The sequence below is a fragment of the Trachurus trachurus genome, assembly GCF_905171665.1.
Source record: "Trachurus trachurus genome assembly, chromosome: 12".
In the NCBI taxonomy this organism is placed as follows: Eukaryota; Metazoa; Chordata; class Actinopteri; order Carangiformes; family Carangidae; genus Trachurus; species Trachurus trachurus.
Window position 1 is genome coordinate 18,958,247 of NC_139908.1, and position 12,227 is coordinate 18,970,473.

At 40.3% G+C, this 12,227-nt stretch overlaps 1 protein-coding gene across 1 annotated transcript; it reads left to right on the plus strand.

The window, feature by feature from the left end:
- The first annotated feature begins 210 nt into the window (after positions 1 to 210).
- LOC310994937 (anthrax toxin receptor 2-like) lies at positions 211 to 12,171 on the plus strand. Its single transcript, XM_083983850.1, has 17 exons — positions 211 to 513; positions 1,170 to 1,241; positions 2,248 to 2,319; positions 2,489 to 2,570; positions 2,680 to 2,784; positions 3,260 to 3,328; positions 4,508 to 4,588; positions 4,700 to 4,760; positions 5,418 to 5,513; positions 7,983 to 8,052; positions 9,612 to 9,690; positions 9,772 to 9,867; positions 10,042 to 10,101; positions 10,545 to 10,637; positions 10,867 to 11,040; positions 11,124 to 11,204; positions 12,006 to 12,171. The coding sequence occupies exons 1-17, from the start codon at positions 386 to 388 to the stop codon at positions 12,042 to 12,044; spliced, it is 1,458 nt and encodes a 485-aa protein (XP_083839976.1). The 5' UTR covers positions 211 to 385; the 3' UTR covers positions 12,045 to 12,171.
- Positions 12,172 to 12,227: the final 56 nt, after the last annotated feature.

Here is a 12,227-nt window from a genome sequence, read left to right on the forward strand (position 1 = left end):
CCTAGATGTTAAATACAAAGCCTATTTGGATTAGTATAAAATTGTTGATGTGTGTATTACTTTCTTAATGTTCTGCTAGGTTCATGCCTGTTCTTTAATGTGAAAAATCCTGAGGGAAGTCTGGCTCTGATGTTACCGCTGTGTTGACGTCACTATGTGCAGCAGCTGTGTGCCCTGCCCCGTTTATTTCATTGTCAGCCTGCTGCTGTCAGTGAACACACTCTCTCACACACACAAGCACACAGTGCCTCCCGAGACACACACACAGTGGTTCAGCATGTGGACCGCTGACGCTGTGAAGATGACGGACTCGTATCTGCGCCTGCTGCTTTAAGGATATAGCGCCTTTTTAAACAGTCCCCCGCTGATATGAAACACATGGATTATGGATGGAATATGGATATGTTGCCAGATCCTACTTCTTGTTGTTAGTGTTTTTGTTAACGCATCGCCACATGGTGAGGACGAAGCTTCCTGCGATGGGGCGTTTGATGTCTATTTTGTTCTGGACAGGTGAGTTGTGGGTCGCCTGCAGAGTGTGTCTGTGTTCATGTGTTTGGAGCAGAAGGAAGCAAAGGAACATGCTCATCAATCCACTGTGTCACCTCAGTGCAGAAGACGTCTTTGATTAACTCCATGTATGGCTGTGTTTAGTTAACATGTCCCTCTGCTGCTTCACTGCAGCTTTGACAAGTTTATTTTAATCTTTTCTGTCCTGAGGTAAGTGTTTGGAGAGTGTAGTCACTGGGAGAAACTTTACTTCCAAAGTCCTGCTCGTCTATTATGTTTATTATTTTTCTATCAGTAACAGAATACATAATGTTTGTCTGTTATCTTTTTTTTTTTACTTGTTCAAGTAAGGTGACAATCAAAATATAAACTTTCCAACACCTATTCTGTCTTCATGCTGTCATTCTGGGTGTGAATTGGTTTTTGCTGTTGGGCTGTCCTGCTTCAGATCTGCACTCAAAGTTTGGGAAACCTGATATTCCTTCTTTTTTTTTTTAATCTAAACTTTTTTCACAAAGCTTATACAAAAATATGCACCTGTAACTGACCATGTTATAGACGTTTGCCTGATTTTAAATAATTCTGTCATCAAAATTTTGGGAAAATCACATAGTGGGTTTTCTGATTCTCTGTTATCTATCACTGTCTTGTTTCTGCAGGTCAGGCAGTGTGTCGGGACACTGGGATGAGATCTATGGATTTGCGGAGCAGCTCACCAACAGGTTTGTCAGGTAAGTACATTTAGAGTGTTTTTAACTTTTGTGACAACAATCTCTCTGTTTTTGCCCCTTTCACCCCTCCACCCTAAACCTCCGGGGTATTTATGCAATAGGAAAACAGAAATTTAAGTAGTGAATAAAAGATTATCACAGCGAGGAGTCAGTATAGGTTTTCATTTACAAATACAAAACAGTAGTAGCGAGTGGAAAAGTAGGGCAAAGCTATTTCAGGCAGCATACCTCATACAAGGCCACCAACTGCTCCAAAATCCCGCTGGGTAATGGTGCAGAGGGTGTGTGTGATATCTTTAGGTTTAATAGTTGGTTGCTAAATATGAGAGCAAAACATCCAGCCAGACGTTGAAGCTGGTGCTGACCAACTTTTACAGCTGGAGGGGTAGACCAGGGAAGTACAACTGAAAAGGTTAGAGAGTGTAATGTAATTGTCATGTTAATTTTGTGGTTTGTTAATTTATGTTTTGCAGCATGGTGTAAATTGCTGTCATATTTAATTATGTTCTGCTGAGTCAAGTCTTGTCAGTTACATGTACAGTATTGCTATGATTTTCATTACATTACAGTACACGTCATTATATGTTAGGTTATGTTATACTGTTTGTCAATGCTGTGTATGGTGTGAGTTTACACTGTTGTTGTACATACCAATATGTGATGCTATGACATGTATTATTGTCATGTGCTACACTTGTATGGCGTGACATAACAGTGAATTACAGTGTAGCATTTCACTAGTTGATGCATAAACTAGCTATACTACATACAACACATTTCCAAAAATGTAATTATGTAATGTACGTCAATGTTATGTATCACTCACTTTATCTCATCTTATTTTATTCAGTCCTACTGCACTTAGTGCCAGCACCCTAGCAGAACATTACATTTTTCTCTCCAATCCTTTTTGTTGACACAAAACTACTGGTAATTTTGGAATTGAATAGCTTGATTTTATGTATGTCTGTGTGTTTGTGTTTGCATTTTTGTTTGTGTGTTTCAGTCCCAGGATGAGAGTTTCCTACATCGTCTTCTCAGCCAAAGCAGTTGTAATACTTCCACTAACTGGAGACAGGTACAGTCCTCAGTTTTCTTCTTCTTTCTCTTTCTTTCTCGTCCTCTGTAGTTCTCCCTGATCCATGTACACCATTATCATTCTCTTGGAAAGACAGCAACACAGGTAACCAGCTCATAGAGAAACTATTTACACTGTGCTGTCCCTGTATTGTGATCTGGTTGTGAAGGTCAAACATAGATGAGGGTCTGAAGAAGCTGAGTCAAATCAAACCTGCTGGTGAAACTTACATGCACGAAGGCCTGAGAGCGGTAGGTCCCGTGAAGTCTGACAACAATAAATGAGTGACACATTGTGCACAGTATTTGTGTAACCTGAAGAGTTTCCTCATCTGAATGTGCGCCAACTTTCACTCATCAGGTGTCGGAGCAGATGAGGGCACAAACTTCACCATCGTCCACCATCGTCATCATTCTGACTGATGGCAAGTTGGAGATCTACCCCTATGAACTAAGTGTACAAGAGGTATCACATAGACACACACCTACATGCTTGTGAGAGAAGAAGGGGCACCAAAAGTTTTCTTCTTTTATTACATCTTACAAACAACCACTAGTTTCCAGTTTAACTTCACTTTCCCTTTTTTTTTTGACACATTCTCAGTCTTCTCATATCTCTCTAGTCTGTTGTCTTACTGAGTTTCCACACACTAATAAATGTTTCAAGAGTGCAAGAGTGTTGATTTTTGTATCATGTTGCATGGAGCGAAACAGCATGGAAGAAGCAAAACAGTTATCACTCTAAAACCTTATCATAACCTTAGGACAATTGAAGGCCTTTGTATGAAATATACATGATTTGATTTACATACATAGATTATAACAAAACAAAAACACTCATGTCTGTTATAAATGACTTTAATCCTCATAAACATGAGTTTACTGTTTATCAGTAGCAGCAAAAGCTTCACTCGCTGCTCTTTTTGCATAATGCTTCCAAGGCTGACAAAGCCAGAGGGTTTGGAGCCAGAGTGTACTGTGTCGGGGTCATGGACTTTGATCACAAACAGGTAGGAGGACTTCTTTTTTTTTCTCTTCTCTCTTTACTTTGTCTTGTTGGTGGTTTCTACTGTGAGAAAGAACGCTTTCTCTCTGTCTCTGATGCTGTTGGCTGTGGTTTTTATTTGTCTTTCTGTGTGTGTGCGTGTGTGTTGGGGCGGGGGGGGGGGGGGGGGTATTGGGTCATGGTCAGAACTTCAACAGTCTGCTGTGGTTGACTCAGATTTATTCACACATCATGACCTTGTTGCTGGGTGTATTTGAGTTCAGGCAGGCACCTGGTAAAGATTTCTACTTCATGATTTCTTTCTGCTGCATTTGGTTTATGTAAAAACATGGAATACATTTTGACAGGCCGCATACAGTATGTTGAGTTATCAGTTCCTTGGAGAGAATTTGATTTCATCCTGTGCAGGTATCATGTTGATGAAAGGGGGCATTGTGTTAGTAAAGAAAACTTTGATTTCAAGTGGGTGTATTATCTCTAAAGTTGTTTTTCATGCAGAATAAGAACACATTCAAATGTTTTCTGTTGAATGTGTTGCCTGTGAGAAATAGAAAAAAAATAGAGTATGAAATAAGTAGTATTATCCTATAAACGTCAAGATGATTAAGAACAATTGGTCTGTGGCATTTGCTATGTTATGTGATCTATCAGGTCATAAATTATCTTTATCCTTAGAAAACAGTAATTATATTTATTGAGAAAAATAATACAGCAATATTTCATCTAAAGTGACATCCACAATTACATAAACCCTGCCCTGAATCAATATTGCATTAGTGTTGTTTGTTTTGCTGCTGCTGTGGCCGAAATCACATCATCATGTATCAATAAGCACAACTATATGGCTTCAAAACTGCATAACTCATGAGCAGGGAGTCTTATGTAGTCAACGGGTGCAAATGATCTTCTGCCTGGTCACTGACCGAGCCTACTCTGTGGTCTGAGGAGGAAGCAATTACCTCACTCTCCTAAATTAAATAATGCCAGACAAGCTTCCTGTTCTGCTATCACCAAAGCAGGAGATGAAAGCTGTAACCATCTGTCCAGCGCTTTCATCTCCCAGAAACAGGCTTTTCCTCCCTAAATGATGCTGAAGCACTGAACCAAGACCAGTAGAAATGTCTTGATATGAAGTGAATGCAAAGACGGGTAGTAACTGTAGTTCTTTTTGTTTTTGACACAGCTTGCTGAAATAGCAGATGGCACAGAGCAAGTCTTCCCAGTTTTATCCGGCTTTCATGCCCTCAAAGACATCGTCAACTCGGTGAGGTCACATATAACCGTGCACAAAAACCTCAGTGGCCGGACAGTTTAAGTGTGACATAATGCAGTGTAAATAGAGAGCTCTCACTGGGGCTGTACTGTATCTCCACAGATCCTGAAGCAGTCGTGCACAGATGTGTTCACGATTGAACCGTCAAGTGTCTGTGTGAATGGTAAGTTTGTTATCTCTGTAATGTTTGAATTTTATTAATGTAGCTGTGATTATGGTGTAAAATAATTATGTAATTAACTGTGACATTTTGTCCAAATGACAAACTTTGGTAAGTTCCTCTGGTGTCACCAGGTCAAAGTTTTCACTAGAAATATTTCAACATTGATTTGAAAGGTTGCCACAAAACTTGTTGGTCTTCTGCTTTTTCCCCCCGAAATTTTACCCTTTTTCATTTTCATATTTTAAATAAACTATCTCAAGAAATAATAAATAGATTTTCATAAATTATTTAGAAAGACATTCTTGTTCCCCTCAGGATTAATTTGAATAACTTTTGTGATCTCCTGACTCATTCATTAGGTCAAACTTGTTACCAACACTATCAAAAACTAATGATATTCCCATTGGCCTCAGCTGAACTTTGTGTTTAATGAAAGTCAGCATTCTGGTGTACTAAACTGAGACGGTGAACTGAACTTGGTGAACATTATCCCTGATAAACATCAGTACATTAGCATCATTTTAACATTTCGCTCCAAGAACAATTGTGCAGCCTCACACAGGCAGAAGCATGGTCGTAGAGCATTCAATTGAACTGTCTCAATCATTGTATTTTCTTGCAGTGTCGTAGTTGTGTAATGTGCCTAATGTTTTCCAGAGTCCTTCAGTGTGGTGCTGAGGGGCAGCGGCTTCAGTGGATCCAAGAGGGCCGACAGCGTACTCTGCTTCCTTACTGTCAATCAAAACACATACAGTCAGTAATCACACTCATAACTTTTACAGCTTTAAGGATCAGCTGATCAGTTTTACTTAAAACTAATGTTAAATTGTGCTGCCAGCCTGGCACATTGTACCATAGTGGACATTTTGATAACATCATGTATTAACTGCAATGTGGCAGAACGTGCAGATCTCTGGGCTGCAGTGGAAAATCAGGGACATGATGTCCAGAGACAAACAGTGGCTGCTTTTTATTGACCTCAGCTGGAGAACAGAGGAGACATTATGAGACTGAGCAGAGGGAGGGAGGACATGCTCACTGTCATTAGTCTATTAAAGGATCGATGGAGGGGAGGGTGGGGGAGCTGTGTCGCTGAGAGGACATACAGGGATAACACATGACTGTATCCAGTCGTCCCTCATCTTACTGCTTGTTTTCAGCTTTTCCTGCTGGAGTTTTCTTTTTAATTCTTCCTCAAGCTATCACTCTGTTTCTTAAATCTATATTTAGAATATTTTTTATGATGGAAAAATAAAGAAAACTGATATCAAGAACTGATTTTTGTTAAAATAGACTCTGGAGATAGAAACACTAACAAACAAAGGTTTAAGAAGTTTTTCTTTTGGTAATTTTATGATAAACCCAAATGTAACATCATGATGGTCATATCTCATTTTATAACTCCTAGTATGTAAAATGAGATGATGTGACAGTCAAAACATCATAAACAACATGTCTTCTGTGTAGCCAGTCATTATACATGTTGTTAAAATGTTTTTATTTTAACCCTTGTGTTATGTTCACATTTTGGACCCTTTGGAACTGTTCGGGTCAAATTGACCCGGAACATTATTGTTGGTTTTAAAAGAAATATAGAACTAAATATTTACATAAAAAAACTCCAACATATATTTTCTTTATCTCAGTTCCAAACAATATAGATAATATACATGAATCATGTTTGCAATTAATCTCTGCTAGATCACATTTAACAATGGAAGTGTCATTCGTTTTTTGTGATAAAGTTATAATGTATGTAAAAAATCCACTATAGTAAAGCCTTGGGGTGTTTGTGTGTGTCTGTGTCCATGTAAGTTTGTGTGTGTCTCTGTGTCTGTGTGTGTCTGTGTCCGTGTGTGTCTCTGTGTGTGCGTGTTTGTGTGTCTGTGTCTGTAAGTGTGTGTGTGTCTGTGTCCATATAAGTGTGTGTGTGTGTGTGTGTGTGTGCGTGTGTTTGTTTGTCTCTGTGTGTCTATGTCCATGTAAGTTTGTGTGTGTCTGTGCGTGTGTGTGTCTGCGTCCATGTGTGTGTCTTTGTGTGTCTGTGTCCATGTAAGTGTGTGTGTGTCTCTGTGTGTGCGTGTGTGTTTGTGTGTGTCTATGTCCATGTAAGTTTGTCTGTGTCTGTGCGTGTGTGTGTCTGTGTCCGTGTGTGTCTCTGTGTGTGCATGTTTGTGTGTCTGTGTCTGTAAGTGTGTGTGTGTCTGTGTCCATATAAGTGTGTGTGTGCCTCTGTGTGTGCGTGTGTTTGTGTGTCTGTGTGTGTCTATGTCCATGTAAGTTTGTGAGTCTCTGTGTGTGCGTGTGTTTGTGTGTGTGTCCATGTAAGTGTGTCTGTGTGTGTGTGTGTCTCTGTGTGTGCGTGCGTGTGTGTGTGTTTGTGTGTCTGTGTCCATGTAAGTGTGTGTGTGTGTCTCTGTGTGTGTGTGCGTGTGTTTGTGTGTGTGTCCATGTAAGTGTGTGTGTGTGTCTCTGTGTGTCTGTGCGTGCGTTTGTGTCCATGTAAGTGTGTGTGTGTGTGTGTGTCTCTGTGTGTGCGTTTGTGTGTCTGTGTGTCCATGTAAGTGTGTGTGTGTGTGTCTCTGTGCACGTGTGTGTGTGTGTGTCTCTGTGTGTTTGTGTATGTCTGTGTCCATGTAAGTGTGTGTGTGTCTCTATGTGCTTGCATGTGTTTGTGTGTCTGTGTCCATGTAAGTGTGTGTGTGTCTCTGTGTGTTTATGTGTGCGTGTGTGTGTTTGTATATGTGTGTGTGTTTGTGTGTGTCTGCATCCATGTAAGTGTGTGTGTGTGTGTGTGTGTGTGTGTGTGTGTGTGTGTGTGTGTGTGTGTGTGTGTGTGTGTGTGTGTGTGTGTGTGTGTGTGTGTGTGTGTGTGTGTCTGCCTGCCTGTCTGTCAGTCAATGTATTTCATCCGGGTCAAATTGACCCGAACATCCTATGAAGGACATAAATGCGTAGGGGTATTGTAGCATATCATGTCAATATATTTTTTTTCTTTCACACGTTCTTCACATAAAATAAGCCAAGGCCATGGATTTTCAGGTCGAAAAGTCGTATCCTTGTATATTTTTTCTTTTAGTAAACATTTGAAACGGGTCAATTTGACCCGAACACCACATAAGGGTTAAATCTTATAATTTTTGTATATATTTTTAACGTTGTTGTAACTTTGTAGACAGAAATGGTTCTCAGAGTTTGTGTGTCTGTCTGTTTTTTTCTCAGACCAGAAACCCACAGTAGTTAGAGACGGCTATTTGTTGTGTCCAGCCCCTGTTCTGCATGAGGTCGGACAGTAAGTCCACACACACACACACACACACAGAGAGACAGAGAGAGAAAGAGAGAGAGATTATTGTATTGTCATAGGTTATTTTGCATTATATTGTCATTAAATCATTACCCTGGCATTTCTCTGACAACACCAGCTTTTACTCAGGCGTATTACTGAGGTAAACCAGTGAGAAATGGAATTAAGCCAGGAAAGCAATCCTTAGCTTGTTGTTAATAAACACTGCAAAAGAAAATTACACATATTGACATTTACCAAAGTATGTTAAGAGCAAATAGAATAATATTGGTAGATCATCAGTTCAAGCTGTCAACATTTCTCCAGCAGGCTGAAATTAGCAACTAGAAATGTGTTGTGTGTTTAAACGTAGAGAGAAGCGAGAACAATGTTTACAGTAAAAAATCTGTGAACAGCTCGAGCAGCTTGAAGCGTTGGATGAACAGAAGCCAGTCGGACCAGAATATCTCTGTGACATTTAGAGAGCGAGCCAAAACTGATTTAACATCACCCACTTCAAACTGCGCTCTGTCTCTCTCACTCGCTCTCTCTCTCGTCTCCAGTCACCTCTCACTTTCCATCCTGCCTCACCCACTCCCTAACGCTCGCTCCGCGCTGAAACTCTCAGTTTGATCGTATAATTTCTCTGCGACATACCAGAAGCAAATCCCAGCTGCAGTTACAAACAAACTGCAAACTTAAAGTTAAAAAAAGGAAATGTGGACAAAATATGATAAGAACATGAATGGCAGTGACTTCCTTTTTCAGTGAGTCACAGTTCTTGGCACTAATTGTCCTCAAGGTCGGCAGGGAAGTTGACAATGTCCCTTAAGATGAAGCAGTGGGGAACGGGTCAAAGGCAGCTGCTGCTGAAACAGTTCACCCTCTTGATGGCACTGTCCACACACTCACACCGTATCTCTGTGATTCTACCCTGAAGCCTTAGTGAATGTCATATACATGATACACTACTCACAAAAAGTTAGGGATATTTGGCTTTTGGATGAAATTTCAGAATGTACCTAAAATGCACTATAACCTTTAAAGGTGAAAATATTGACCATTGACCTAACCCTAACCCTAACCCCTAAATGTTCTGGTTTAATGACAGTTTTCTATTGAGACAGTCCTCCTCTTCTCTGATCATGCTGCTCACATTCTGACATCACATAACAATCCATCAACAGTACCTGGACATGTCGAGGCTTCAAATGGGATGTTCTCAGAGGGAGGTGTCCACTGAGCTCAGAGTGTCACAGAGTGTCATCAGCAGGTTGCAACAGAGACACAGAGAGACTGGAAGAGTCACAGAAAGGCAGAGAACTGGACGTCCTTTTGGCCACATGACAAGAAGGAAGAAAGAAAGAAAGTTCCAATTACCATTCCATACTTCTACTTAAATGCCCTACTTTCATGACATAATATAAGTGTGGCATTAACTTTTTACATTTTCCATAAATTCACCTGAAAGTCAAATATCCCTAACTTTTTGTGAGAAGTGTATGTTAATGGCTGTGCAACAACCTTTTCTATTTCTTATGCTTATTCTGTTTTGATCATTTCAGATCGATTGAGGTGCTGGTCAGTCTGAACAATGGAGAATCTTACATCTCCAGTCCCATCACCATCTATGCAACAACATGCGTAAGTATCAATAATATGGTATGAGCGAAGCTACCAAAAGCTGAGCGTTTGTAGGTGATTTATAGTGTTTGTTCTTTGCAGTCTGATGGGACCTGGGTGTTCTGGCTGCTGTTGGCTGTGTTGCTGTTATTGGTTCTGGGTTTGCTGTGGTGGTTCTGGCCTCTTTGCTGCACTGTGGTGAGTCTATGCATGTGCTAGTATAACTCAAATTTAGCCCTTGTGGAAGCACGAACCATAATTCAGTGCTATTGTTGTTTATGGAAGTAGCCATTGAGTTTTTTGTGTTTGTTTTTGAAGTGTGGCAGTTCGGCCCGTGTTTTCTGCAGTAACAGTCCCACTTGTTTCTCACAGGTCATCAGAGACCCGCCCCCATCTCGGCCCCCTCCTCCTCCTCCTCCACCTCCGGTCATTGTGAGTAGACACTTTGAAAACGTGTTTCTGTTTCATCAGTGGTAGTTTTTGAATCTGGGGTTTTGGTTTTACTACAGTAAGTTGCCATCTTGGCAGTGACTGGGATGCAGAACTGGGATTTCACCGACCTCCAAAGTGCCTGGAGAACTGAAAAATGTCTGAGGAGGTCTAAGCATATTAAATCATCTTTCTATTTAACTAAACAATGTTTTCCTCCATCAAGCCTCTAAACAAAAAGTCGAATGACCTATTTAGACGATGCCATGGGGGGAAAAAAATGGACTCATGTGGACTCGTTAAACTGCTAGTGTATGATTTAGTGTAAGAATTATACAAGAATAAGCGTAAAATGCTCACAACACACTGGACTTGTAACAATTCTTTCTTGGAGCATTACCATAAAGTTGTTTTAATTAACTAATTAATTAACCATTGTGTTTAAGGAGCCAGAGGATCTATCTCCCAAACACAGGTGGCCCACAGTGGACGCTTCATACTATGGAGGTAGAGGCCCTGGAGGAATCAAACGCATGGAGGTAATCATATAAACATCCATAGTTCATCCTTCTAGTCATTATTATACGTTTACAGTCTTTCATAACAGCAGATTTCATAATTTTAATGACTAACACCAAATGCTGAAAACACACACATTGGTTACTATGGAGATCAAGCCTCTGCACATTTACTGACTCTAACCATTTGGCTGCCATGCTGCTGCCATGAAACTGAGCTGTGTCATTTGTACCTGTGTGTTTATTTCAGGTGCGCTGGGGGGAGAAGGGCTCCACAGAGGAGGGGTCACGCCTGGAGAAAGCCAAAAATGCGGTTGTCACTATGCCAGAGGAAGTGGAGGAGCCCATCATACCCCGACCCCCACCAAGACCTCCTCCAGTCTACACCCCCCCAGCAGAGTCCAAATGGTACACCCCCATCAAGGTGAGGCTGTTGAGATTAAAAGACCCTCTGATTATTTATAGTCTGTCTTTGATCGACCCGACCTGATTTGATTTGACCTTCAGGGGCGTTTTGATGCGTTGCTGGCATTACTGAGGAGACAGTACGACAGAGTGGCAATCATGAGGCCAACACCTCAGGACAAGGTAAGAAATGTCTGCAAGATTTTAACCTAAAAACAATGATGCTTCATCATGTCAGATGACAGAAAACACTGCTGCAGTGTTTACCACCATAGAGACTACTTTTCATTTGCACTGCCTGCAGCCACCAACCAGTGATTGTATTTTAACAATAAAGCATCAACAGCTAATTTGGTCAAGAAAATAACACGGCCCAGTTTGTCCCTCTCTAATTATCCACCCAACAGCTTCCTGCATCAACTCAGTTGTTGTAAATAACAGTCTGAATGTGGATGGGCATCGTCAAACACAACTCAAACAGACAGACCTCCACCCTGTTAGGACTGTTTCATTCTCACCAGATTTACTGATCTAATGCCAGTGATCTATCTTCGTATTTTTAACCCTGCCTCTGAAAAGATGAAGGAACAGAGACTGTGACTCATCTGCTCCCAGAAGGCACTGTCCTTCATTTCTTATGCCTTATTCATTTATTCATCTAATTTTCTCTTTTCTTTCTTCTTTTGATATAATACACATATTTTTGATGGGATTTTTCTGTATGTATTTACATAGTTGCATAATACAGTTGTACGCTGTATAGACATGTGTATATTCTTTATATTTTTATTTTATATTCAAAAGTTTTACTTGATTTGAAGACTGCTGATAGTTTGCATCTATGCAAATCTTGATCAGGTGACAAATACCAAGCATCACCTCTGGTTTGATATCATATCGTATCATATTATTGTTTAAAAACTCAAAAGGTGCCACTTCCACTTTATGTACATTTGTCAGTGATCTCTTTTGTTTCGTCTCCAGGGCCGCTGCATTAACTTCACCAGAGTTCAGAGTCACTGATGTTTGGACATGAGGATAAACACTTTTTAATTGTATTCCAGTTTTTGGCCAAAGATGACTTATATGTACCCTCAGAGATGAATGTTGAGTTTTTAGTGTGTATTGTAAATAAATGCTTTTGATTATGTTCTGTTGCGTTTTTTTCCTGCTAACTTGTTTTTCTGCATAAAAACCAGTTCGCAC

Bases quoted from the DNA above. Each gene is read 5' to 3' on its own strand.
- LOC310994937 (XM_083983850.1), top strand. From the start codon at position 386: ATGGATGGAATATGGATATGTTGCCAGATCCTACTTCTTGTTGTTAGT. The intron at 2,571-2,679 runs GTAGGTCCCGTG...TTCACTCATCAG, and splicing joins TGCACGAAGGCCTGAGAGCG to GTGTCGGAGCAGATGAGGGC. The intron at 10,102-10,544 runs GTGAGTAGACAC...ATTGTGTTTAAG, and splicing joins CTCCTCCACCTCCGGTCATT to GAGCCAGAGGATCTATCTCC.